At 40.6% G+C, this 27088-nt stretch overlaps 3 protein-coding genes across 3 annotated transcripts; 1 reads left to right on the top strand and 2 right to left on the bottom strand.

The window, feature by feature from the left end:
- Positions 1-704: 704 nt before the first annotated feature.
- LOC134862430 (carboxypeptidase Q-like) lies at positions 705-22133 on the top strand. The gene is made up of 11 exons (XM_063880367.1): positions 705-829; positions 1401-1533; positions 2096-2311; positions 2399-2515; positions 2601-2808; positions 3026-3233; positions 5504-5615; positions 6322-6413; positions 6651-6746; positions 7150-7255; positions 21011-22133. Exons 2-11 carry the CDS (start codon positions 1401-1403, stop codon positions 21169-21171), a joined length of 1449 nt encoding a protein of 482 aa, XP_063736437.1. The 5' UTR covers positions 705-829; the 3' UTR covers positions 21172-22133.
- On the bottom strand, positions 12300-15021 carry LOC134862429 (zinc finger MYM-type protein 1-like). The gene is made up of 2 exons (XM_063880365.1): positions 14945-15021; positions 12300-14768 (listed from the first exon to the last, which is right to left on the bottom strand). Exon 2 carries the CDS (start codon positions 14710-14712, stop codon positions 12436-12438), a length of 2277 nt encoding a protein of 758 aa, XP_063736435.1. The 5' UTR covers positions 14713-14768; positions 14945-15021; the 3' UTR covers positions 12300-12435.
- Positions 22134-23381: 1248 nt separating the features above from the next.
- Positions 23382-27087, bottom strand: dscc1 (DNA replication and sister chromatid cohesion 1). Its single transcript, XM_063880368.1, is given in 11 exon segments — positions 23382-23720; positions 23919-24067; positions 24359-24513; positions 24650-24702; positions 24888-24993; positions 24996-25025; positions 25244-25334; positions 25513-25647; positions 25773-25865; positions 25867-25942; positions 26706-27087. Coding segments are annotated over 11 exon segments (1170 nt in total). The 5' UTR covers positions 26876-27087; the 3' UTR covers positions 23382-23608.
- Position 27088: the final 1 nt, after the last annotated feature.

Here is a 27088-nt window from a genome sequence, read left to right as displayed (position 1 = left end):
TCGAACCTAACGTCAAAATGCTATTTTGTATATGTTTTTATTAAAGCCATGGTTATTGTCATTGCCTTCCGATTAGGCGTATGAATGCTTTAATATTGTTATGATATTTCTGCTATTTCTTTGGAAAACAATTAATATACAAAACTTTACACACAATAAGTGGTATGAAATATATCCTGTTAACCATTGATGTCTAAAGTAACAGTTATTGCACTTTTCATTTTATTTTTATCCCATTTGTGTTTCTTTGACCATTTAATGTGTGATGTGCATTTGGGGTAGTACTGCACTGAACAATAGGGGACGTGATTTTGGTAGAACTTTATGATGGGGAAATAGTTTTTGCCGTTGCACTTTGTAGACGAACCCTTTGCTCTCGGCTACAGATAGGAGATGTCCAGATCTGAGGACGGCGTGTATCGGCTTGTTTAGGTATAAATTAGGTTAACGCTCCTTGTGAACCTAACAGGTTGTTAAGGGAAATCGTTGTGATTGAGTTATTGACCCAGCAATTTCTAATGCGGGAATATCTTTCTAATTTAACCGAACAATGGAAGCAATCATGGAATTATGAAAGTAAAACAATTGAAACTAATGTACAGAGTTCTTTCATTAATACATTATTCTATGTGAAAAAAATGTGGGTTTAAATTCAAGCTCCTTTAATATGTAAAGCTCGTGCTTTTATTTCGAAAACAGCGGGACCGGAAGTGTAGCTTTGTCAGTGTTGCTGAAATCACGTGCACGGAAATAATGTTTATATTTTTCCGGCTTTCGAACACAATTGTATAATAACAACTTTAACAACGAAACTTACTTGGCCTAAAGGGTTCGTCTTTGTGATATTTTGTGGAGGTTTCAAGTTCTATTTTTAAATTAGCTATTGTTACTTTTTAGGACTAATCTGCCGTGACGTTTCTCTCAATCTTAACGTTAACATGTATTTATAATAGATAAACCCGTGTGATATGACTGTGTTATTACGGTATAACGTTGAGCTATCTTTATGGTGAATGTCAATAGATGGCTTGCGCTACTACGTTGTCAAGCCCTAACTGAAAGTAAAGCTGTACCATTTTAACATTATTTACCCTGCTCTCAGTATCCAAACCGAAACCAATTGTTCTGTGTTACAGTATTAAAGCTCATGATTTGAAACCAACTGTCTGTGTTGCTTTTCCTAACCATTTGCATACTGATCACGTTTTTAAACTACTTTGTGAAGTATAACTTTTATGATTTAGCAAATAAACTACCATATCAGGGATACTGTAGTGTCTCTTGTTGTCAGTGTTAGCCTGACTTAGTTAGATTAATAACAAGTTGCTAGTTACAGGTCATTTTCCTGTCAGTGGTTAATTAAGCAGCTAGTCATCATATGTACGTTGTTCTATCTGCAGATGGCTCATGAAGGTGGACCGCCTTTCCTCGTCTCTCTCTTCATGTTTCTCTTCATGCTTCCATCTGTGTGTGACTGTCACCCTCACCCTGCTGGGTCCATGAGGTCAATGGCCAATCATACTGCAAGGAAAGGTAACCCAAATCATCTTACCTTCAGCCATGCTGTACTCATAGAGGTATTTTTATTTATTGAAATCAATGTTGAGCTGATTTGTTTATTTATTTGGTCAAACAGGTTAATTTTTCTTAAAGATCATGCAGAACCACACATTTTTTCAATGACTCTGGCTAGTTGGACATATAAACAGGTTTAAGTGTAGTGAAGCTTTGCTAGGAATCAGTGATGTCACCAAACTCATTGATGAAATAATGACATGCATCGTCCCGCCCCAGGCAGCTCAATAAGAATAAATTCCTCACCTGTGAATATTTCTTGTAAATGTTTGGATATGCAACATTGCCTACGCACAAAGTCTATTTATTGTAGAGTGATATGAATTGCAGACTCTGTCATCACCCCTAAACTTTATATATCTACTCAAGTGACAAAGACACACTCGTTTCAATATTCAAAGATTCAATTTTGCCTTCTGAATTTTTGACTGAAAGACTTTTTCAAAAGTTAAAACAAATGCTTGACAAAAAAGAGGATTAAATACGGACTTCTTTCTTGTGTGTTTCTGGCTGATTCCAGTCTCAGACATAGCTGCAGAGGTAGCAGGCTACACTGATGTGGCCAAAAAGATCATTGACCTGGCTGTTTTTGGAGCTGCTCAGAACCGCTCTTACAGACGGCTGGCCGACTTCACCGACACCATTGGGAACCGTGTCAGTGGCTCACAGAACCTGGAGATGGCGATTAAATACATGTACAATGCTATGACACAGGATGGGTTGGACGTACATTTAGGTGAGTATGCAAGCTCTTTCAACAAGGTAATGCCCTCTGCTTTATGTGAGAGTAACAGTTTTTGTCACTTACCTTTTTCTTCTTCAGAGCCAGTCAAAATCCCACATTGGGTGAGAGGGAAGGAGAGTGCAGAAATGATTGCACCCAGATCCAAAAGTCTGGCTATACTGGGACTTGGCAGCAGTGTGGGGACACCACCTGAGGGTAAAGATCATACTCTATCAATCATTTTAACACCTTTCATTCACCTCCATTTATTCTCCTCTATGTCTCTCTCTTATCTCTCCAGGTGTCGAGGCAGAGGTGTTGGTAGTTCAGTCTTTTGACGAACTAAAGCGAAGAGCTAGCGAAGCAATTGGGAAGATTGTGGTCTTTAACCAACCATTTGTCAGCTATGGGGTGACAGTGGCTTACCGTGCTTATGGCGCCTCTGAGGCAGCCAAAGTGGGCGCTGTGGCCACGCTCATTCGGTCTATTACGCCATTCTCTATTAACAGGTATCAATCCATCTAAATATCCTTGTTTCTTGTCTCAAATGTTTTGTCTTTGTTTATAAGGAAAATGTCCCTTTTGTGATGCAAGAAATATTTCAGAGTTGATCTGACAATAAAGTTTCATCATTACCACCTTTCATGAGGAAATGCATGAAAATGTATCTGGTGTAATGAGGGGTTAATCAGAAGATCCATGCCTTCTTTATCTCTCCCTCTCTAGTCCTCACACAGGTTTGCAGGACTATCAAGATGGAGTAAAGCGCATCCCTTCAGCCTGTATCACCGTGGAGGATGCTGAGCTGATGTGGCGTATGGCACAGAGAGGGCAGAGGATCGTGATCAGACTCACAATGGGAGCCAAGACTCTCCCGGATGCTGACTCCTTCAACACAGTGGCTGAGATACCAGGCTGGGAACACCCTGAGCAGGTAGACCTAAACTCCTTTCACTGCGTGCCTGACTTATTTATCCCTTAATGCAATGTTCTCTCTTGTCCGGTCTTTTAGTGTTTGGGAAAATGTATTTGGCTCGGCCTTTTACATGAACTGTATGGTAAACAAATGTCTTGAAAACAGTATTATTATGTTCGTCTTTCTCTCTTAAATAGTATTTTTCTTTCTCTTCTCCATGGGTTAGTGGGATGAGGAGAGTACAGTGTAGTTTTCCTATATCAACTCCAGTTATTCCCAAAGTCTGCCTTTATTTTGACAGTGTATGTGATCTAATTTTTCCAAAAAATTGAAGATGTTCAGCTCAGTTAAACAATCCGGAGATTTGTCATTTTCAGTAAGTCAGTCAGTATGAAACATGTTTTGATAATAAAATCAACATTGGAACAGGCAGGTTTCTTTTTTCTTTTCTTTTTTTTGACTTGCCTTATTTAAATAATCACAAGAAATATCCCTGCCTTGGCTTCCATTTTTCTTTGCTGTTGCTCTGACGAACTTTACATAGTTATATATATTTCAACATGAATGGCATTTCTGGATTTTCCCACAGCATTTTTCTATTGCAATCCAAACAGCTCAACTAAAATGACAGACTTGCTGAAATGACTCTACCAAATCCCCTATGGTACAAAACAGAGTTGTGATTAGATAATCCTGTTCTTCATTACTTAGAACATTTAGTCATACTTAGTATTTGTTTTCATTTTGAGACTCTGTAAATTAAAACTACTATGCTGTGTATGAAACATTTTAGTAAATGGGGAGGTTGCTATGCTGAGGAATTAAAATGCAGAATGAATACAATAATGAGATGACAGCATTGATTGTGCAGAAGTGTTGTGCACCATAGACAGGTGGTCAGTCTTTCACAGGGCCAACACATGCAGAGAGACACTTACATGCAACTTATAGTTACCATTTCTCTTAAATCACGGGAAGTGAAAAAATATCCCTGCTCTGAGTCCAAAACGAATCACTGTACAGATCAGTATTAGATCATTGCGTGGACCAGTTTGCAGTGCAGTGTCACACAATGACACACAGGCCATTAGCACATACAGTATGTGGTGAAGCACCCAGGCACACCAAGCTGGTAAAAAACGACATCCTCGCATTTTAGTCAAATATGGCTGAACACAAGAATCCAACTTTGTTTACTTACACAGAACACTATTTGAGTCTGCATGATATACTGTAAAACATCACTCTCTCTCGTTTTGTTTGCTTACTGAAAAATCGGTCAGGGAACCAACGTTCGGTCCCGCATTATAGAAAGGGATATAAAAAACATGTCATGGGTGACATCATTTTTGGCTCTGTGACTTTGGGATTCAGCTGGCGGTAGCATCGGCTGTGGTTGATGTGAGTGTGTGTGTGCTGTGTCTGTGTGTGCTTATGTTAACAGAAAGATTAACACTTAAGGTTTAGTGAGTCATTTCCACAGTTTAGCCTTTCCATAGCCAGTAGGTCATCTGAGAGTGATGAGTTGCTAGGACTTTTTCCACCCACTCAATTTCTACATCTTTCGTCTTTTTTACATTCTAAATCTTTTATCTCCTGGTATAGGCTTTCTGCTTGTAGTTACAGCTAAAAACGAATTTGTGTTGCTTGACATCGATTGGGATTTGCAATGAGCATACATCAAGTGTGTAATGTGTAAATTCTGTAGATTTTGTGATAAATCACTGGATTAGCAACCGCTTTGAGCTAGTGGTTGTTCTAATAGAATAGTCAAATGTACATAATGTACTGTATAAGAAAACCCTCTAATAATTATTGGAGATATTTCTGTCCGGACCTTAGTGGTGCCGGTCTCAAAGCCACGCCAGCAGCTTGGCTAAAAAAAGATAATCGTTGTATAAGAGAAACACTTCCTCCCAATGTAATGGAATGTGTGGCATCTGGGTCATTGTCCAGAGTGGGCTCGTTTAGTTTTGTAACCTGGGACATCAGGTCAGGATCATCCCACTGACGGGAATCCCACCCCTTTACATTCCTGGAAATGGGGATATCTCTCTGAACTGTGGTCTTTGACTTGTTTTGTTGTCTTTGTGACTATGTTCATCTGCCCTTTTTGTTAAAAAGCATCACCAGCTCAGAGAGCGGTATCTAAAGCTATTCTCTCGCACTTCAATTTAGACAAAAGTTCAGTTTGCAGTTACAAGCACAAGCAGTAGTCTCCCACCACACATGTATGTGAAATGTTATGTTGTTATTTTATTAATCCCTATATTTATAAATTCCGTTAGGTTGTCTTACTGAGCGGCCATTTGGACAGTTGGGATGTGGGTCAAGGTGCCATGGATGATGGAGGTGGAGCCATGATTTCCTGGGAGGCCCTGTCACTCATCAAGGACTTAGGTAATATAGAAACAGACACATATACCATCCAGATGAACTTCAAAAAGAACAATTTGTGTTACTGTACAAATGATACAGAAGGCAGCAAGTGTACTCAAGCTCAAAAGCAAACACAATCATGCAAATGATTGACTTTATTATTACAACCTGTTTGCTCTACAAAGATCACCAGCCTTCTTTTTGAACAAATGACAATGACTTTATCAGTTGGAAGGATAATTTACTGAAGCAAAATATACTAAAGCTCCATAATCAAATGGAGCAAAACTACATTTTCCACATGGGTACTTCAATAAACGTCAATGGCGAGTAAGCGCATACTATAAAAAGGAAGCATAGTATCCCATTCCATTTAGCGACAACTAACAAAACAATTCCTCCGACTGTAAACTGTAATTTCCTCCAACTGTAGAGGAACAAAGACACACATAATTAGGGAACACGCTCGGATATACAGTACAGTATTCTTATGGACAAAAGAATGCAACTGAAAATTAGTGGGGAAAGGATCATCCAACAAAGAGAATCAGATCCAGTGATGAAACTTTTTGTAATCAGGAATATATACACTAGATATAAAGGTTAAAAAGGTAACTCATCACAAAACATGGCAGCTGTGTGATTGTTAATTGGAGTTGCAGTCTCTCTCCTTCTCTTAAAATATTTCTAGCTGATTGGGTTGATTTGAATCTTACTCTGTTTCCAGGTCTGCGTCCAAGGAGAACCCTGCGAACAGTGCTGTGGACCGCTGAGGAGCAGGGTGGAGTCGGAGCGCAGCAGTACTTTGATCTACACAAGGTACTGTATACTACTACTGCAGTATGGAACAGAGAACTCACTGTAAAACACTTAAGCTTATCATTACTACTTGTGAGAAGCAGGACGTTAAGATCATTCAGTGGGTCAGGGTTTCCATCGACTGAGTATTTCATTATTTCGTATCTTTATAAACACACATATGTTTTTGTTTTTTGTGTGTTAATGCTTTCATCATGCTCAGTCCCCTTCCCCTCTGTACTTCTTCTCTCCGCACAGGTGAACATGTCGAACTTTGACCTGGTCATGGAGTCTGACTTGGGGACATTTACCCCGGTGGCTCTGCAGTTTACTGGCAGTGTTGCAGCACAAAAGGTTAGGATTGGAAACAAGTCAAACTAGTGTCAGAATTTATCCAGGTTTAAAAGTCTGTATTTTAAATTCTGAATGGTCGGGTGAATTAGTGATCCGTCCAGTGAATGTGATGTTTTATGTTGGGCTTTTGCTTCCTAGATTGAACATTTTAATCCCGCCCGCAGATTGCATTTACACTAACCTTAGTATAATGTCTGTTGAGCATGAGATTGCAGACAATCCATGTAACCACAGAAGGATTCATCCTTTATTGCAGTTAGATGGACTCTTAATGTTTACAATGAGTTTGAAGTATGGTGTCTGAATAACAAAGGCCATGTAATGTAAAAATGACTAAATCTCTTAAATTCAATACTTAAAATAATGTTGAGCCTTGTTTACTAAGCTGTATTTGTATCCACAGGTGATGGCAGAAGTGGTTAAACTGTTGGCTCCCATTAATACGACCAAACTCGAGGCAAACGGAGAAGGGACAGACATCTCCCCGTGGTTAAAGGCAGGAGTACCAGGTCAGTTAAATCAATATGTCCTATTCTGTCAGTCTGCCACTATCAGCAAATGCTCATGATATGATCGAAAATGCAGAAACCCCTCGAATTAGGAAGTACCTAATCCTTATTTCTGTGATTTTGTTTTAATACCTACTCTTTTTTCATGAAAGTGCTGTTCACATGGTATCACATCCTCATTGATGAACTTGAAACACAGTAGTACAGAATAAGGAAGTGGGTACAGCAGATACTCAATCGAAACTTAGTTTTATTTTCGCAGTAAGGGGGAGATTCTGTAAAAAGCCATGACAAACAATCTATATTGATTTTGGATGTATTGAACAGATGATGAGAAATTGAACCCTCACCAATCATGTACTTTGTGTGGCTTTCAGATATTTGAATCGGACTAGCTTATATAGAAGTGAAATTGCAACGTAAACAGAAAGATTGTGGTGTAACTTAAAAACAGGTTACCGTAAACACATTTTATTTGAACTTTTTAGTACATAACAGCTTTAAATCAGAGACAAGGAGAACTAGTTTAGGTTCAGGGAGAAATGCATTTGTGACATTTTCAGGCGAGTCGTCGAGGACACTCTTACAGTAGTTGAGTTGGTAAACATCTTCATAGTGATGTTTGCAGAGCGAGTGAAAACAAAATGATTATTAGATGAGCCCAATTGAGCAACTAAATATTATGTATTTGCTAATGTAATTACAATAGCACTATTTTAGTGTTCCTGTTTAACCCATTGCATAATCATTATAATAATCGGTTGCACGGCCTCTTTGTTCCATGACACTTTCTAATATAATAAAAATGTTCTTGATGCTAACAGTTAAAGATTGGGTTTTGTCTTACAGTTCCTGACCTGAGTTCTGCCAGTAACATGCTATTGTCAAATGTTACAGATGCATTTATTTTTTATTGTCCTTTATTGACTGGTATTTTGTGTTTCTTTCATTCAGCTTCACTTAGTGAAATTTGTTCTGTTGAATCTGAATGGAAACTGACATGTCATGGCATTTTAAGGTTTTATCAATTGTATGTTTGGGGGATTATCTTGCCTACAAGCAAGGTCATCTTTACATTATCAACAACAGGGCTTTGTAGATTCCCTCCTTGGAGTGTGTGCTAACAATATTAACACTAAAACTATTACTAAAGAAAGACAATACATTATTAATTGAACAACAAACACAGCACATTACAAATAAACAGAACTTTGTTTTATAACAACACATCTACTGAACATGTACTGTATGTGTTTTTATATATTCCTATAAAAAGGAAAAAGGTAATCATCTCTGAAAACAGCAAATTGAATAAAGAAACCTGTGGGATAGGATCCGGCCACCACGTTACACAGGTTAAAGATTCAATCACAGTTTTCCTGCTGGCCTGCTCGAAAGTCATTTTGGCACACATAACCAGTAGATTCGAACAAAGCTACATTTAGAAATGTGTGGCTGTTCTTTTGACTTTAAGTGAATGTTCCTTAACATTTTCAACATGAAATTCTGTAAATGAACTTCAAGCTGTAACAAAGCTAAGTTATCTTTTACATCAAATATAAAAGATTTCACTGTAATTTTCCCCTCATACACTTGTTAATTTAAAATTCACCATCCCTTGATAGCAATGATTGTTAAAAACAGTACCAAGCCATTTCAGTTTGCCTCAGTCCTAATGGATTCTTTTAAAGTGAAAATAGTAATGAGTTTGCTTCTAACTTTGTGGGTTTGGTAGATTACATTATACAATCTTCTTCTCCACTTCAGTTTAGTTTTGAGAAGTGACATTGCACCGGTCTCAAAAAACATTTTGGTATTTCTTAGAAGAGGAACAAAATGTTAATTATTAAACCATTACATATTTAGCCATGCAGACCCCATGTGTAGATCTCTGAAAAGGATCAACGCACACAGGGCTCCTGGACCTGATGGCATCCCTGGCCGTGCTCTCAAGGTGTGTGCAGTTCAGCTGGCAGATGTGTTCACAGACATTTTCAATAGGTCACTGCTCCAGTCTGTAGTCCCCACATGTTTTAAAGAGTCCATCATTGTCCCTGTCCCCAAAAAGACAAAACCCATCTGCCTCAATGACTACCGCCCAGTTGCACTCACCTCCATCATCATGAAGTGCTTTGAGCGGTTAGTCAAAACTTTTATCACCTCCTCCCTCCCTGACTCACTGGACCCCCTGCAGTTTGCCTACAGAGCAAACAGGTCCACGGATGATGCCATCTCCCTCACCCTCCACACTGCCCTCTCCCACCTGGACCAGAGGAACACTTATGTGAGAATGCTGTTCATTGACTACAGTTCAGCATTCAACACCATTGTGCCCTCCAAGCTCATCATTAAGCTCAGGGACCTTGGGCTCAACAGCGCCCTCTGTGACTGGATCATGAGCTTCCTAACGGGCAGATCCCAGGCAGTGCGGATGGGGAACATCACATCCTCCACCTTGACCCTCAACACCGGAGCCCCTCAGGGTTGTGTGCTCAGCCCTCTCCTCTACTCCCTGTTCACGCACGACTGCGTGGCCACACACAGCTCCAACACCATCATCAAGTTTGCTGACGACACGACCGTCATCGGCCTGATCACAGACGGCGACGAGACGGCGTACAGAGAGGAGGTCAGAGCCCTGACATCTTGGTGCCAGGACAACAACCTCCATCTCAACGTCAGCAAAACAAAGGAGCTGATTGTGGACTACAGGAAGAGGCAGAGAGAGGCACACACACCCATCACCATCGACGGGACTCCTGTGGAGAGAGTCAGCAGCTTCAGGTTCCTCGGGGTAAACATCAGTGAGGACCTGACATGGACACATCACACCAGGGTCATATCCAAGACGGCTCGACAGCGGCTCTTCTTCCTCCGCAGGCTGCGGAAGTTCAACATGGACTCCAGGATACTCTGCAACTTCTACAGGTGCACCATCGAGAGTATCCTGACTGGCTGCATCACCGCCTGGTATGGCAGTTGCACCGCCCTCAACCGTAAGACTCTACAGAGGGTGGTGAAAACTGCTCAGCACATCACCAGGACGGAGCTGCCATCCATGGAGGACCTCTACACCCAGCGGTGTAGGAAGAAGGCCGGTAGGATATTAAAGGACCCCAATCACCCCAGCAACAGTCTGTTCTGTCTGCTGCCGTCTGGCAGACGGTACCGCAGCATCCGGACCAAGACTACCAGACTCAGAGACAGTTTTATACCACAGGCTATAAGACTGCTGAACTCCTGAGCTGTGTGAATGTCTACTCACATCTGTTATAGTACACACATACATATATATATATATATATTATACACATCTGCCATACATATCTGTTTATAGTACACATATCTATATATTATACATATCTGCCATATACATCTGTTATACATAATATATGCATCTGTCCATGCCTCCTCATTCAACAGTGTAAAGTGTTTAAATACTTTCAATGTATTCCAAATATGTATATATTTCACATCCTCAAATCTTTATTGTTGTTATAGTAAATATTCTTCTCTCTTTTTGCACTATTTTATTTATCTTATTTGCACCATGTATGTTGAGTTGTTGGAGGAGCACGCGACATAAGATTTTCATTGCCAACATATACGTTGTATCTGCTGTGCATATGACCAATAAAACCTTGAAACCTTGAAACCTGAAACCACAGACAAACACATCCCCATTTTTAAAGCAGTAACCGAATGGGAAAACTAGTTGCCTAAAAGCATTCAGTATTATTAAACAGTTCAAAAGGAGCGGCTGAAGTCATCACTGCCTTGCTCAAATAGTCCACAGTCATGTTGAATTCCCTGGTTCATTCTTCTGAGGGGCCTTCGTCCTCGTCTGTTAGGCTGAGTCGAGGTTTCTTTGATGGTCTTTTGACTATTGGTTGTAGGAGCAATAGTGGACTGTCCAAGGGGAAGGTGAGGGTGCAGACGCCACAATCTTTGCTGGGCACTCTCACCTGGGTAGCTACAAAGTAAAGACAAAGAAATAAGTAATTATTTCAGTAGAAAATTTAAGAAGAACACTTAGGCTACTTGATGATGTGTAGGACTACAAACCTGTGCTTCGATAGTGATTCTGCAGAGTTCTCATGGATAACTGTGTGCCGACTGGTCTTCTCTATAGAGGTTCTGTTTTTATGGATAGCTGTGTGTGTCTGATATTATTTCTGAATGGTCAGTCTGGGAGGCTACGTGTCGTACAGCAGGCGACATTTGACAAACTGCCCCCGGTACCCTAAATGTAGGGAAACAGTGACACTTTATACATCCATCACAAATATCTCTTTTCTGGTTTATTGAAGTTTTGAATGCAAGTTTTAGGTTGGCTATTCCAGACATTCCCTTTGGTCTTCATACTCTTTTCAGAAAAGGTCAGCATTCAGTGGACACTCAGTTGATATCGGAGCACAAACCTTAACATCAGGCACTAAAAGGCACTACAATCCAATAAAAAAGAGATGTGTCCTACCTGCCCAGTGAAGAAATAGTATTTGGTATGGATTTGGAGTCATTTGGTCACTTGAGATGGAAGCTTTTGAAAAAAACTCAAATGATCTACTTTAAAATACTTTTGTAAAATAAATACATGGCAATCAGTAATAACAAAAAAAGTGTGATACAAATACATATGACCATAGTTGTGTCGCCTAATTTTTCACTAATATGGAATATGTAGTAGGTTGGTTTAAAAAAATAAGAGATCTGTCCGCAGCTAAACTCTAATATCAGGCAAGGTCAGAAGCCAGAGTGTGTTGTGAAAAATAGGACTTATATGCTTATTTTGCATTTTCTGGTTTGGAAGCTTCACCTGTGGCATCACTTATGCAGAGGTAGGGACAGAATCAGGCTTTAGGAGAAGCTGCTTCTTAAATCCCATTTCCACCTCTGCATAATCGGAGAAGCACTCACGCGTAAAGTGGAGATTGCACACGTAAACAGAGAGCAGGAAGGAATGTCGAGCCGACCCAGAGCATGCAGCCAGCGGTGAGCCAGCTGCCTGTCTGAAGGGAGGGGGTGCAACATAGCCAGGCCCGTTTCTAGGATTTTGGGGGCCCTAGGCAAAGAAGTTGTTGGGGGCCTTTAAAAAAAAAATTTCCGCAATTCTGTGCGTTTTAATCACAAAAGAGGTCAAACATACACTGAAAAGTAGCCTTTATTATTTTTTTTATTTCCTACTGAAACTGCTGCTTGCGGCCCTTGGCCTCAGCAAATGCAGACACAATCCCCTCCAAGTCCAAAGACCTGCGGACGTCACTCTCAATTGACATGAGTGCCAGTCCAGAGAGCCTCTCTTGGCTCATAGTTGACCTCATGTAATTCTTTATGCGCTTCAGAGATGAAAAGCTCCTCTCTCCGGAGGCAACCGAGACAGGAAGGGTCAGAAGTAGGCGCAGTGCAATGCTTAAATTGCTGTACAGGTCCAACAGCTTCTCACTGTATATGTAGTCCAGCATTTTAAATGGGCACCTGGATACTTCATCTGGAAAGGTGTGGACAGCAGAGTTGATCTCCAATGCCAAGTCGTCTGCATCAATATCATGGAGGGTTTGTTCCACTTTCCTGCATCTCTCATGCAATTTCCCAGTCTTGATTGTGGCCCTCATGATATCAATGCTGAACAGGAAGTCGTACAGGGCATACACCCCCTCCAGTCTGGAAAATCTGTCTTTTAGGCTGGTGATGGCAGTGTCAACCAAAGGCAGGAAGAAGTCCCTTCTGAAGGCCTCTTCTGGGGTCGATTGGGTTTCATCTGTACTCTCGTAAAGGAACTGCCTTTTCTTTTTACGTTGCCTTTTCTCAGGCAATTTCCTCTCAATTTCCAGATCTTCTGCAATCTCCATTGCATCCGTTTGGCTTGATGCGAGTCCATTTTCCCTGAAATCTTCTAGGTACTCTGTCACTCCCTCGGTTTCTTTTTTCAGTGTTTGCATTGAAACATCCGGGCTCTGGAGGAGCTTGCTCATATGGTTAACCTGATACAAAACGTTGTACCAGGTTATTGTGCACAGAAGAAAGGACCATGTTTTAAGCTCACCATGTAAGCTTTTTGCTGAGGACATGGTCTCTGAGTCCCCCTTCTCTGTAGCATATGTCTCCAGTGCTGACAGTCCGTCTAGTATTTCAGGTAGATGGTACCGCACTACCTTCACACTGTCAATTCGGGCCTCCCATCTCGTCCCTGAAAGTGGCTTAAGGGTGAGCTGCTTCACATGCTGCTTCAAAATTGCCCAGCGGTGCACAGAGGAACTGAAAAGGTTGTACAGTCGTTGCAGCATACCAAAAAAAGACATGGACAACACTGAAGACTTGGCAGCATCTGACACAACCAGATTTAGTGTGTGACTGCTGCATGGGATGCATAGCGCCTTGTTGTTCAGCTCTAAAATTCTTGCCTGCACACCCTGTTTGTGGCCCATCATATTGCTGCCATTGTCGTATGACTGCCCACGGCAATCTGAAATGCTGAGGTTGTGCTTCTCCAACTGGTCAAGCAGGATTTCACTGAGCCCTTTACCAGTTGTGTCTTCAACATGTACAAATCCCAAAAAATGCTCAGCAATAGAAACAGGTGTTTCACAGTTGACAATCCTGAGAACAACAGAAAGTTGTTCCTTGTGGCTGATGTCAGGAGTGCAATCCATGATCACGGAGAAGTATTTTGCTTTGTGCACTCTTCTTGCAATCTCCTGTAGGATTTTGTCTCCGACCAGCTGAATGATTTCGTTCTGAATGACTCCACTCAGGTAATGCACCTTTGTCTCTTTGCATTGTATTCGTCTGATGTGTTCATTCATTACCGGATCAAACTGTGCTAGGAGTTCCACTTGAGCCAGAAAATTCCCATTGTGGCGATCATACACGGTACTGGTAGTTCCTCTCAAAGCCTGGTTGCGTTCTGCCAGATGGGAAACTATGGCAATCACTCTCCGAATCACGCCTTTCCAGTGTTCAACTTCAAGTTGCATCAACTCCATCTGTCTTTGATCAATCAGTGTACTGGTTTGCAGTCTCCTCTGAAGGTCGTGCCACTTTTTCACATTGTCACAGTGCACCTTTGTGCACTCGTGTTTTTTTAGGCGATAGGAAAGGTTCTTCCATCCACCGTAGCCACAGGTCGTTAAGGCATTGTCACGCTCACGCTTCCCGAAAACAGTACAAGGGAAACAGAACACTCCATCTGTGTGGATGGAATACACCAGCCACGATCGATGTATATTCTCACCATTTTTCATGGTTCTTTTGTAACTGTCCTTGGTGAATCTTCGAGGAGGATTGTCTAAGTTTTGCGGGAATTCAATGTCCATGATTTGCACAGGTCCTTTTTTGACTATTTCACAGCGCATACTGCTTGTTAGGACACTGGGCCAACATCCTGGGTCATCACTTAATGTGGTGCTTGCAATACCTACAGGTACCCCAGTTCTGGATGGTGGGGTGGTCTCTGCCATGTCAATGTCATCTTCCTCTTTGTCCTCCTCATGAAGTGGAGATGGAGTTGATGGCACTGTTGAAAACATATAGTTGCAAATTAATTTATAGCACAATTGCCATGTGGTAAGTACAGCAACTAGGGAATGGTGATCTACTTGTATAATGCTTTAAAAAGAAAGGGTCATTTTAATACACTTTCATAGCACATGGGTGTTAGGTGATAAGTTGAAATTGTGCGGCTTAATGCACCTTCTGTTGAACCACTGCTGGGAAGTGGTGTGGATGCTTCCACTTGCTCCTCCTCAAGTCGTGATGGAGTTGATGGCACTGCTGAAAAATATGTAATTACAAATTAATTCATGGCACAGTTTCATGTGTGAAGTACGACAACTAAATGCTTAAGGTATGGTGATCTACTTGTGTAACGCTTTATAGCAAATGGTCATTTTAATACACTTTCACAGCACATGCTGCTATAACTTTGGGTCACTATGATAGGTGATAAGTTGAAATTGTGCGGCTTAATGCACCTTCTGTTGAACCACTGCTGGGAAGTGGTGTGGACGCCGCAATGTTGTCTTCCACTTGTTCCTCCTCATAAACATGTGACGAAGACGATGTTGATGGCCCTGGTGCAAAAATAAATAAATACATAAATAATATTCTTTTTATTTATATTGCACATTTTGCATGCATTGATCTCAACAACTCAGTTATTCATTAACATTAGTGAATGTCCCACATATTTGAAATGTCCAGAAGACTCTGTGGGCAAGTGGAATGAATACACACAACTATGACTTGAATTAGAAAAATGTAAAGTCATTTTGATAACATCAAGTGTGTTGATAGAAGGCACTAATAATAGGTAGAAAAGAACGTTACCTTCAGTAGCACCAGAGACAACACTTTGTAGAGCGGGATGAAGAAATTTCAGCAATGCCCCTTGGAGAAAGAATAAGTACTGTATGATTAGCTTGGTTATTTTTCAAATGCTTTTGAAATCCTATCATTTTACAGTCTGATAATTGTGGTGAAATAGATATTAAAAGCATTACACACAGTTCCTACTAGGCGGTTTAGTGGCGGTTTCTATACGACTACAGGTGAAGCACTGCTTCACCAAAAAAAAGTAAAAAAAATAATAATAATAAAATCTTACAATAATCCCGTTTTCACTGGTTTGAAAACAGAAATACAGTCACTAAGACGAGCTGTTTTCCTGAAATCAATTCTGTGAGTGGCAACAGCGCCATCCCCGCACCCGTGGTGTGTCTGTGTGTGTCTGTGTACTGTCTGTGTCCCATAGAAAAAGCTCAAAGCTATCGGTACAGTTTTTAACGGTGGTCCAGTGGTATTTACAGCTATCATGGAGACCAACAACAACAAACAGCAGAATAGGTTTAGAAAAGGATTAATTGACACTAAAGTGGCTGTTTTCTTCATGTGGCTGATCTGCGCCGGGATGTTAACCGTTAAAATGTAAATAAAGTAAGTAAATCAACCCAATGGTATTCTAGCAAAATTATTGTAAACTCCCATGTTAATCTCCTATTAAATAGCTAGCTACTACAGGAATAACTATTTCACTGGTTGTCTCAAGGCTCTAACGACTGAAAACATATGTGAAGTTTATTTAGGATATTAAGAGGAATTAATCGTTGATCAATTTGGCCAGCTGATAACGTTATGAACTTATAGTGAAGTCAAAGGTAGCAGTTTAAGTTTGGTTAGCATGCTAGCATGCCAAACCACTGGTTCCTAGCTAGTCGTCGTTACAACCTCGCTACTCTAGCAAAATATGGTATACCCTGCCTGGCACAATTTTCATGTTGATTGTGTATATTCTACTTACCGGTGTCTTGTTTTCTTTTCTGCTCCTCTTCCCTTTTCTTCTTCTTTTTTTGATTGCCGGAGAGATAATTTCGCTTCATTTTAATTTTTCACTTTTCACTTGCACTTGACGCTGTCGCGCTAATGCATGGGAAAGGGGGGCCCCCTCGAGCTGGGGTATTTCGACTACAATGTGTCGTTGCGCTTTTCGGACATCGCATGCTCTAGGGAGGCGCTGTTGCTGCCCTCGCAGTCGCAGCAGAGCCCTTCATATACAGATGACTGCTTATTATTATGAAGCTATTTAAAATCGTCATTGCTGTTGAATACATGACCTGTCTTATTGGTATGCATGTTGTTTGATTCATGTTGCATTTGTATCAGACTTTTCTTTGAATTTTGAAAAAAAAAAAAAAAAAAAAAAAAAAAATCTTAACCTGTCGTCTTTGGGGGGCCTCCTCCTACTCGGGGGCCCTAGGCAATTGCCTACCATGCCTACCTGAACGCGACGGGCCTGAACATAGCCGTGGGAAGTAGGGGTGCTGGGGGTGCTGCAGCACCCCCTGCTGGAGGTCTGGTCCCGACAGTTGGAATATCGTAGCAGCCCCGCCAGTTGACAAAAAAAAAACTAACGATAAAATACATAAACTATTAAATGCATAAAATGTCTAAAATTTAAAATTATGTTGTGTAATATGGTTTAATACAGTTTCTTAATTATTACAAAAATAATCTTCAAAACGTTTTCGATAGCGCTGTGCATTCTGGTTATATCAGATGTCATATGAAGTAGCCACGGGATTGTTTAAGCTAAAATGGCAGCCTGAACGTTAAAATGGCACAGAAACGAATTTCAGATTTTTTCAGTGGATTACCAATACCAGTGTCTAAAACCAGTAGGTCTACACCACCAGAGTGTCTCCAGATTGGAGAAACGGAAACAAATCCAGCTAGCAGCAGCAGTTCATCCTCCGTTTCAGAAGATGCAGAGATCACTGACACAAATGATGACGGTAATAACGGCCCTCCAAAGCCCGCCACGTCTCTGCACAATGCTGCTGCCACTGACAGTGGATGTGTACCCACTGAGCCTTTCCAACCGTTGAACTTTAATTTTCCTGGTCGACGTTGTGGGAATGAAACGTACAGTCGTACATTTTCACCATCCTGGTTTAACAGGTGGAAGTGGCTACATTATGTTCCAGAGATAGATCGTGTCTTGTGTTTTGCTTGCCTGAGAGCCAAAGAAAAAAGACTGATCAATGCTGATAGTGTTCGTGCAGACAACCCATTTCTGTCGGGTGGTTTCGGAAACTGGCGTAAGGCTACCTCAAAATTCAACGAACATGAAAAATCTAAACTGCACACAGACTCCATTCAGAGACTTGCTGCACTGGAAGGCACACCGATTAACGCTCTCTTATCTGATGCGGTTTGCAAACAACAGGCGACTGCTCGTCATGTTTTGGAACTACTGTTCAGAAGTATTCGTTTTTTGGGCAGCAAAGGTATTCCGTTCAGGGGAGACACTACACGTGATGGTATACTGTTTGGATACATGCTGGAGCGAACATATGATCTTCCGAAGGAAAGAGAGTGGATTATGAGACGAGACAATTGGATGTCAAACACCATACAGAACGAGATCATTCAACAGTTCGCGCATGCAATTCAGAGGAACATTGTCGCCAATTCTTCCGAATCCATGTTTTATGGACTAGTTGCTGATGGCACTACTGACATTAGCACCACAGAACAGTTCTCATGTTGTTTGCAGTTTGTTGACAGCAGCCTGGAGGCGCATTGCTTGTTTTTGGGTTTTTATAATGCTCCTGACTCTACCGGACAAACTTTATTTTCTTGCATCAAGGATGTGTTTTCGAGACTGAACATTCCGATTGAAAGACTTATTGCTTATTGTTTTGATGGCGCTAGTAATATGTCCGGCTGTTTCTCAGGAGTCCAGGCCCGTCTGAAAGAACTGTGCCCTCTGTCCATGTACGTTCACTGCAACAACCACGCACTTGATTTAGTTCTCCAAGAAGTCGCCTGCGAAGTTGGCCTAGTGGCCGATACATTAAACTTTGTGCGGGGTGTTGCTGGTGTGATACGAGAGTCGTCAAAGCGTAAACAGCTTTATGAATCGCTTTTCAGTAGTTGCGACGAGGTTGCAGTTAACATCCTAGGCCTGTGCCCAACCAGGTGGTGTGTGCGGGCCACAGCCATCAGGCGCATATGTTCATCTTACAACACTCTGCTGGCCACACTAACGTTGTTGAAAGATGACAAAACCACAAGAGGTGACAGCAGAGCAAAGATTGTCGGGCTGTGGAAGCAAGCCCGTAAAGGCAGAACTCTCTTCGGCCTGCTCTGTTGCCAGGCACTGTTTGAACCGTGTGAGGCTGTGGCACGGAAGCTGCAGAGCTCCACAATGAGTGCGCTTGGCACACTTGAGTGCGCAAATGTACTGAAAAACAGCATTGCGGCCCTTCGAGACGACCCAAATGTTGTGCAGATGTTTCAGAAGGTGGAAGAACATTCCTCAAGAATGGATCTCAAAATGCCAGAAACGAGAGAGAGCAGAACCCCGGCACGATTTAGGCAAACTGCAGAGCCAGAAGCACTCACTCGCAGCGCACCAACAGCCTCTTGGAAACGGGAATTCTATGAGGCTGTCGATCTAGTTTCAGGGGAGCTTCAAAGAAGGTTCGACCAAGAGACTTTGACGCTAGCGGGGAAAAGAGAGAGGGCAGTTATAGCAGCAGCACAGGGAGAAACAGTGGACTTGGACAGCCTTCAGCTTCCTATGGAGCTGGACAACTGCCGCCTTGATCTCCAGCTTAAAATGCTGAACACTGTCACCAAGGAGTCTCGGTGCACCACAGTTAAAGATGTAGCAGCACGTCTTTGTAATCTCCATCCACAGACGAGAGCTCTCTTTTCTGAGGTTGAGAAAGTCATCCAGTTATGTCTGGCTCTGCCAATATCAGTGGCCTCATCGGAACGATCGTTCTCCACTTTGAGAAGGTTAAAGACTTGGTTAAGGTCCACAATAACACAGAAGAGGCTGACGCATCTTTCATTGATGAATGTCCACAAAGACATTATGGACGATGTGGACATGAATGCGCTCATGAGAGATTTTATTTCCATGACGCCTGAGCGTCAGTCCGTGTTTGGAGTAGTACTGTGAAAGGCCCAACGGTAAGCGCTTGATTTGATCAGCTCAGCTGCCGCCAAGCAGTGTACTGTAAATAGTTCGACGCTGACTTTTTTGTTTTTCATGTCAGTTGAGATTGTTGAGATATAATAACTGTTCTCAGTTGTGTGCGATTCTAAGGTACAGCCTATAAAAGGTTGAACTAAATGCTTGTTCAGTAGTAGTTGATGCCGTAGTAGCTCTGACCGTGAGACTGATGTGTCAGAGCACACCGAATAAATACGCCAAGTACGGCTAAAGATAATTCACTCTCCGTGTATGCTTTTCCTCCGAATGCAACGTTATCTGTGCAACAGTAGTGCACCACAGCTCAACAGATACTAATAGACATATTGTGCATTCTTCCCTGCCCCTGAGAACACTGCAGGTTTCTGTTGATGCTTGTTTGGTTTAATGTTTTTTCGGAAGTCGCTCATTTACAATACCGTCTTTAAAGCTGTAAACATTTTTTTATTGAAATAAGTAGCCTTTTGTTTTAGTGTTCACATCACAGTAGCCTATCTGGTTTACAATGAAATACATCGTGTGGTGTTTAAATATTGCGCACACGTATGCCTGTCTTTTATTTAGCCTATCGGAACACCTCTCAGTCTTCAGCACCCCCAACCCAAATCATCTTCCCACGGCTATGGGGTGCAATCCCTCCGTGCTCCTGCACCCAGGATAGGCGCAATTTTGAACCATGTTTGCCAGCTGAATGTCACGAGAGGATAAGCTAATCGAGTTTAAACAAACTAACTTCAATTGCTTTATTTTGATTAAATTGCGGTCGGCGATGCATTGATATATGCTTTACTGTCACCTGCTGGACAGGAGTGTTACACTTGAAATAAAAAACAAATCCCTGGACAAAACGATCCCATCCTAGACTCCCGTACCGTATTAATAAGAAAGCTCTTTTTCTTTCAACACATAAAAAGTATTGTTTCCTGAAAACAAACCAAAGCAGAATGGATAGACTGAAACCAGATTTAAGCAGATTTAAATGGAAATATCACAACAATGAGAAGTGAAAATCTTTTTTCAAAAGAATCTTCTGCATTCGCTCTCCATGAATTTCTGAGGGACTTTGGTTGTTTTCACTTATATTAGGTCAAAGTTGGTCAAGCTTTGTTGAGTTACGCACCACTCCTAGTATTAGTCACACACAAGTTCCTCCTCCACAAAAATACCCTTGGTGATTACACAATTTCCTTTCCAATGTAAAATAAATTAACTTTAAATTCCGGCTGACAGTTATATATTTCTCAATCTCCCATCAGGTGCTAGCCTCCATGTGGCAGACAGTCGATATTTTTGGTTCCACCACACTGAAGGCGACACCATGACCGTTCAGGACCCTCAGGAAATGAACCTCTGCTCGGCGTTGTGGGCTGTGGTCGCCTATGTCGTGGCTGACCTACAGGATATGTTGCCCAGGTAGCCAGCTCAGGATGCTGAGCCCCAGGGAACAGCACAAGGTCACTGTGAACTGGACCAGTTCATCTTAAACAAACAGTCAAATCAAACTTAGAGTTTTAATGGATTGAGTCAGGGAATCTTTGTTTACACATTGAATGTGAATCATACTATAATAACCATAAATAAGTGAATCCTAGAGAGGATTAAAGAAAGAGAGTTGCATTATTTCAGCACAAACCTTATTTTATTTCATTTTTACAATAAAAAAAAAACCCAGTAGTTATAGCAACAATATGTTTGATTGAGAATAAAGATCCAATATATTTACATCATGTTTTCATTCCAGCCGGTTTCATGGTTATTCTAAGCTAGATAACCAGGACTGAAAATAGGGCATGCAAAATCCACACAGAGCAAGCTGATATGACCATTCTACAAAATGTTTTCTAATGATTTTGAACAGCGAATAGCTAATTATGCTTAAAACAAGACATACATTTAATGTTGTTCATGGAAAAGCTGATTTAAAAAGGATGGTTTACTGACTGAGGCAAGAAACCAAGAAAGTTAGAATAGTGGACTTGCTTAGGTACTTTATTTTTCTGAATGCTTATATTTTGTGTGCTGAGAAAATAAACTAGCAACAGTAATGAGCTAATAAACACGTATTATGAGAACTTGTGAAAGTGTTCAAGTCTGTATCTGTCTGAATTCATTTATATTGTGTTATATAATAAATTGTGGAACTGTCTAAATTCCCAATTTCCCCGTCAATTTCAAGTAGAATAAGAAAGAAGAACGACCTCATGTTTGATGTGCTTTTTTAAAATGGTTGTGCTAATAATTTGTACTATTATAATTTCTGTCTGCATCCTCCCTTAGTGTTGGATTTCTATTCTAATACAACATTATAGGATGTTTGGTAAGACTTAACACCCCAATTCAGTGTTGTAATATGATAATTAAAGCATTTTGGTTTTTTTTTATCGCGTCCGCCCCGTCTGCTCTTCTGCTTTTACACTCTGAATGATGCTGATCAGGTTGTTCTGCTAAAATAAAGAGGAAGATGAAAACACATGAGACATACATGTTGAGTGGAAAGAAGAAGCAGTAGGGATGATCATGACATATGAGAAGAGCAGAGGTTGTGCAGAGGAAGTAAAGAGAACACATCATTGTGTGGTGGCCATGCTCACCAACACAACAGATACAAAACACACAGTCAGACACACAAACATATTCACAGCTGGGAGCTCTCCACCCGGTGAACTGATAAGTCAGCACTGTGATATCAGGGTGAGTCAGCTAGCCAGTGCAGATTAAGTCATTTTTGAAAACCCTATGTGTGTGTGTCTGTGTAGAAACAAAGCTGTGTGACTTTTAATCATTGTCTGCAGGTCTCTCCTCATATGCCAGTAACACTGATTCACACAGACAGTTATTTTAGTGGAGAAACACACAGTCTGTGAATGTTTAACACACACTGAGTCACATGTAAAAAAACACATTTTAAAGTAAACCACATGAAGGCATTAACATGAAACAGACATCTGATAGAACATAACAAATAAATGTAAATAAAGTCAGGTTTTCTTTAATGATTTCTAGAATCTATATTAATATTGACCCAAGGTATCGTATCCTCATCTCAGGTCATTGTTATTTTGTATCTACCTCTGTATTTAAAGCATTACGATAAAGAAATGCAGCTTTGTGTGTTTCACAGCAGCTGTGATGAGACAGTGAACATTCAAATGCTTAAATTGAATTAATAATTCAAAAATCTGAGTCATGGAAATGTAGAATTATTTGATTTGATCAGAGATAGCTTTATGTAATGAATATTACCAGTTCCTTAACAGCTCACAAAATGGCAAGGTTGGGCAAAAAAGGTGAATGAACAATTCAACAATTGTGCTCTTTGTGGATATCTGACAGACAATTTGTTCAGTTGATTATTGATTTTGTAATATTGACATTTATGTGTGTGATTCTGTAAACAATATATTGTTCTCTCTGTTACTTTTTAGGGTAATCTGAATTCAGAAAACAACCAATAAACCAACTGGATGTCACCATGTGTGGTTATGAGGAATTTGTCAGCATATGCCACCACCCGGTGGACAGCCTCTAGCGTAGCGTCTCATAACTTAAGGTATTTTACAATTCTATTCCTCGTTTGTCCAAAGAGGGTTTAGTAGGGACAAAACAAAGACAGAGAAAGTACGTGCCAATACTATTAACTTTTTATTTTGTATGTACAACACACATTTTAAGTCTTTATTTTTCATTCACTTGACAAGCAACTTGTTCAACAGCTGGAATATTCTGGACATTGCTACCAAGGAATTTTAAAAGGACAATTATCAATAACATTTATTTGACTAAAAGAAACATCACCCAGGTAATTAACACAACAGCATTACATTACAAAAGTATATTCATCAAGTGACCTGAGATCATGTAGCTACCGGCCTTCTGGAGTTGAAGACCTTGATCCCATTTTGCATTGAGGAGCGAGCGTGTTTGGTGAGGAGAGCTCCGGTGGTCTGCTTCTCTCCACACAGGTCCCTGAACAAGGAGAAGCATTACATGTTATAACTTATCAGATATATAAAGTAATAAATGATGTCATTTATTTCTGCACCAATGTGCACAAGACCCATTTTTGTACCTACATTTTACATAAACGGTAAAGTAGTTAATATTATGAATGTTCTTTTACTTTAATTTAAGGTTATAATATTGTCCTAAATGGATGACACCTACTGTATGTATGGTGTGATGTCATCTTCTGTCCATTTCTCTCGGAGTGTGAAGAGCTGGTTGAAGCGCTCCATGGTGTCTTCGGAGAGATCCTCCACCCGCAGCAGGTTGATGGTCTCTGGACGGGAGTTACAGTCTACCAGGGCGACACTCTGGAAAATGTACAACATAGTCAGCACTGTGCTCATGGTTTGAGAAGGTGCTGCATACTCATGTCAGATGCAGATGGAAACAGAAACCAGATAAAAGGAAATGCAATGTAAACAGGCTGAACAAAAAAAGGTTATTACGAAGCTGGTGAAGCCATACCTCTATAATGTCCCTTCTTTAGTTATTTGACATTTACAATTAAGTGAGATTTTGGAGAGTAATATGCGTCTGATGTGTGAATATAAACATGGTTTCTCTTAAACCATAAGTATTTAAAGGGGGTACAGGCTTACCTTTAGCTGGTCCAGTCTTGTGCTCATGCCCTCTGGGACGCTCTGCTGCCAGACCTCCTGAAACTCCCTCAAGTTGAACTTGACGGCATTCTGCAGTAGCATTAGCGCCATGCCCCGACATACTTTATCCTCATCCAGTGCATAAAAAACTTCATCTGTAAAGAAGGAAGAGGAGGAGGATACAGAAATGTAGGTACTGGGTAGTTTCATAGTGAATATTGTGTAAGATTCTACTAACACTTTATTAATTCAAACTGAACGTTTTTCCGTAGAGTCTCAATTTTACTATACCGTTTTCAGAATAGCGCTTCCCATAGCAGTTCAAACAGTGCTCTATCATCTGTCTGCGAAAGAGATAAGAGGGGTTATTGAAACCTAGCTGAGCATCTCCTATAAGACTTAATCTAGCCTTATACAGTATAATATTCTCAGAGAGTTGGTTTAACCCCATTTCTCATCCCCTTATAAACACCACTCCAATATTTGTATTGGACCGTTGCATGAGCATTAAGTTTACAGATTAACTTACTTGGGCTCCAGTGGAGCTAATTCTTCCAGACTGGCTTGCAGGGGAACCTTGTTGAGGGCCCAGGACTCAGAATCTACCAGTTGAGTCAAATGACCGAGCAGCTTCATTCGTAGTCAAAGTCTAGCAACCGCCAGTAACCTAGGAGAGGATAAAGACACTCTCTCAACATCTGGTACTTCTTTGGTTTGTTAATGATATAATGAAGTAATGCTACAAGTAAAAAGATGATATATATAAAAGCATCTTTCTTGCACTGCACTTCCCATGAGTACTAGCAATGTGGCAGCAACTTTGGCTTTGCAGGAAACTCAACTTTAATAACTACTGCACATTATTCAAAAAAAGGCACTGTCTACCATCTATCTGACAGGCATGGACAGCTTCTAAGTTGGTCTTCAGCTCCATTTCACTGGCCTGGATCCTCTCCAACAGATCCTCCATTGTGTACTGGTAACAGAGGAACACACACTTACTAATGGCTACAATTACATTCAAATACACGGAACACTTTTTAAACAACATTTACGAAACACTGTTTGAAAGCATTACTCATCCAATAAGAATTTATTTTCACAGGCTGACAGGATATTTTATTGACTGACTTCATTGTAGAATATGTATTTACCCTGTTTTCGATGTTCTCCTCCTGCCCCCCTAAAGCAGGTCCTTCGTAAGGATTCTCCATTAAGACCTTCTTCAGTTTCTTCAGCTTAGGCCGCTGTTTCCTCAGTTCCCAGTAGCTGTTACTAAATCCCCAGATCTACAACAGAAGTATACTTTTGTTAGAGTTTTTGGGTCATAATGTCACATTTACCCAGTGGGTTTGTCTGATTCTGTAGGGGTTACAGTATACCAGGCCGGAACCTTTCATTGTCATTTCCATACCTTAGTGTGCACAATGTGAGAGTTTTCATGACTGTCAGTGAGTTGGTCTGGTGTTCGGCAATCTGGTACAAACATCAGCATGTTGGATGTGTCAGGCTATTTTAAGATTGTAGGTCTTGTCATTTGTACAGAGCACGGCATGTTCATCTGTATCCCCTCTGATCACTAAACTGAAAGAAAAAAAAAGAATTGTTATGTTTCATATGTTTTCATCCATCCTGTCGATGCATATTGTGCCTCAACACTGATCATCAGTTTTGATTATATTTAACCACAGTTATCATTTGAGTTACACAAGCTAAGGCGTAGAAGAAAGAAAGGGAAAAGAGTCACAGAGGTGGGAAGTAACTAAGTACATTTACTATTATAAGTATAGTACTTCAGTACAATTTATGTACAATTTTGAGATACTTTCAGTTTTAGTATTCCAATGTTAAGCTACTTTGTATCTACTCAACTACAATTCAGAGGTAAATCGTGTACTTTTACTCCACTACATGTATTTAATACCTTTAGTTATTTTGCAGATTTTTATAAATAATGGGAAATATAATCAACAATTAAATAAGACTTGATATTCACCTGGAGTAAATGCACAAGCTACCCTGCAGTATACAAAGTAAAACAGTTAGCAGCTTTGATAACACTTTAATGCATCAATAATTATAATCAAAACATATCATATATTTTCCTGAAATGGACCAATCTGCAGAATAAGTACTTTTAGTTTTGGTACTGTAAGTATATTCTGATGCTAATACTTTTGGGATTTTACTTGAGTAACATTATGAATGCAGGACTTTTACTTGTAACAGAGTATTCTTACCCTTCTACTTTTACTCAAGTAACATATCTGAGTACTTCTCCCACCTCTGGTTTACAGTTCTCGCCAAGTTTTAAGGCTTAGGCTCATTATTTTTACTAAGGCCTTACCTTTCCCCTGCTTCTATGAGTTTGCACAGTGTGTCGTCCAGCTCCAAGAGGCAGTAGTCTGCAGAGGAAACGTTTTCCCCAAAAGAGATACAGTGAATTGTGTTCTGTAGATCTTCCTCCTGCAGCTTGGCGATCTGCAGAGTGGCCTGAACCTCCTCTAAAGTTCTCATTTCGGTCAGTCGACAGGTTTGAACGATAATAACTTAATGAATAACACCCTTCAAGAACTAAAGCTGTCTACTAAACAAGAAAAAACGTATCAAACTGTGTGTAGAAAATAATCGGTGACTGTCAAATTTCCCCGCGTTCTTTCTGTCGTGGGAAGGAAGTGCAGGAACTACGTCGATGTGTGACTCAAAAATAGTACCGGGTAGAAACTTAAA

The sequence above is a fragment of the Eleginops maclovinus genome, chromosome 3 (assembly GCF_036324505.1).
Source record: "Eleginops maclovinus isolate JMC-PN-2008 ecotype Puerto Natales chromosome 3, JC_Emac_rtc_rv5, whole genome shotgun sequence".
Taxonomy (NCBI): Eukaryota; Metazoa; Chordata; class Actinopteri; order Perciformes; family Eleginopidae; genus Eleginops; species Eleginops maclovinus.
Note: the sequence above shows the minus strand (reverse complement) of the source record. Positions and strands in the feature narration are given on the sequence as shown.

What these genes read in the sequence shown, in the direction of transcription:
- LOC134862429 (XM_063880365.1), bottom strand. Translation starts at nt 14,712, where the DNA reads ATGGCAGAGACCACCCCACCATCCAGAACTGGGGTACCTGTAGGTATT.
- LOC134862430 (XM_063880367.1), top strand. Translation starts at nt 1,401, where the DNA reads ATGGCTCATGAAGGTGGACCGCCTTTCCTCGTCTCTCTCTTCATGTTT. An exon ending in TGTGGGGACACCACCTGAGG is followed by an intron (nt 2,516 to 2,600) that starts GTAAAGATCATA and finishes TTATCTCTCCAG; the next exon opens with GTGTCGAGGCAGAGGTGTTG. An exon ending in GCAGTGTTGCAGCACAAAAG is followed by an intron (nt 6,747 to 7,149) that starts GTTAGGATTGGA and finishes TTGTATCCACAG; the next exon opens with GTGATGGCAGAAGTGGTTAA.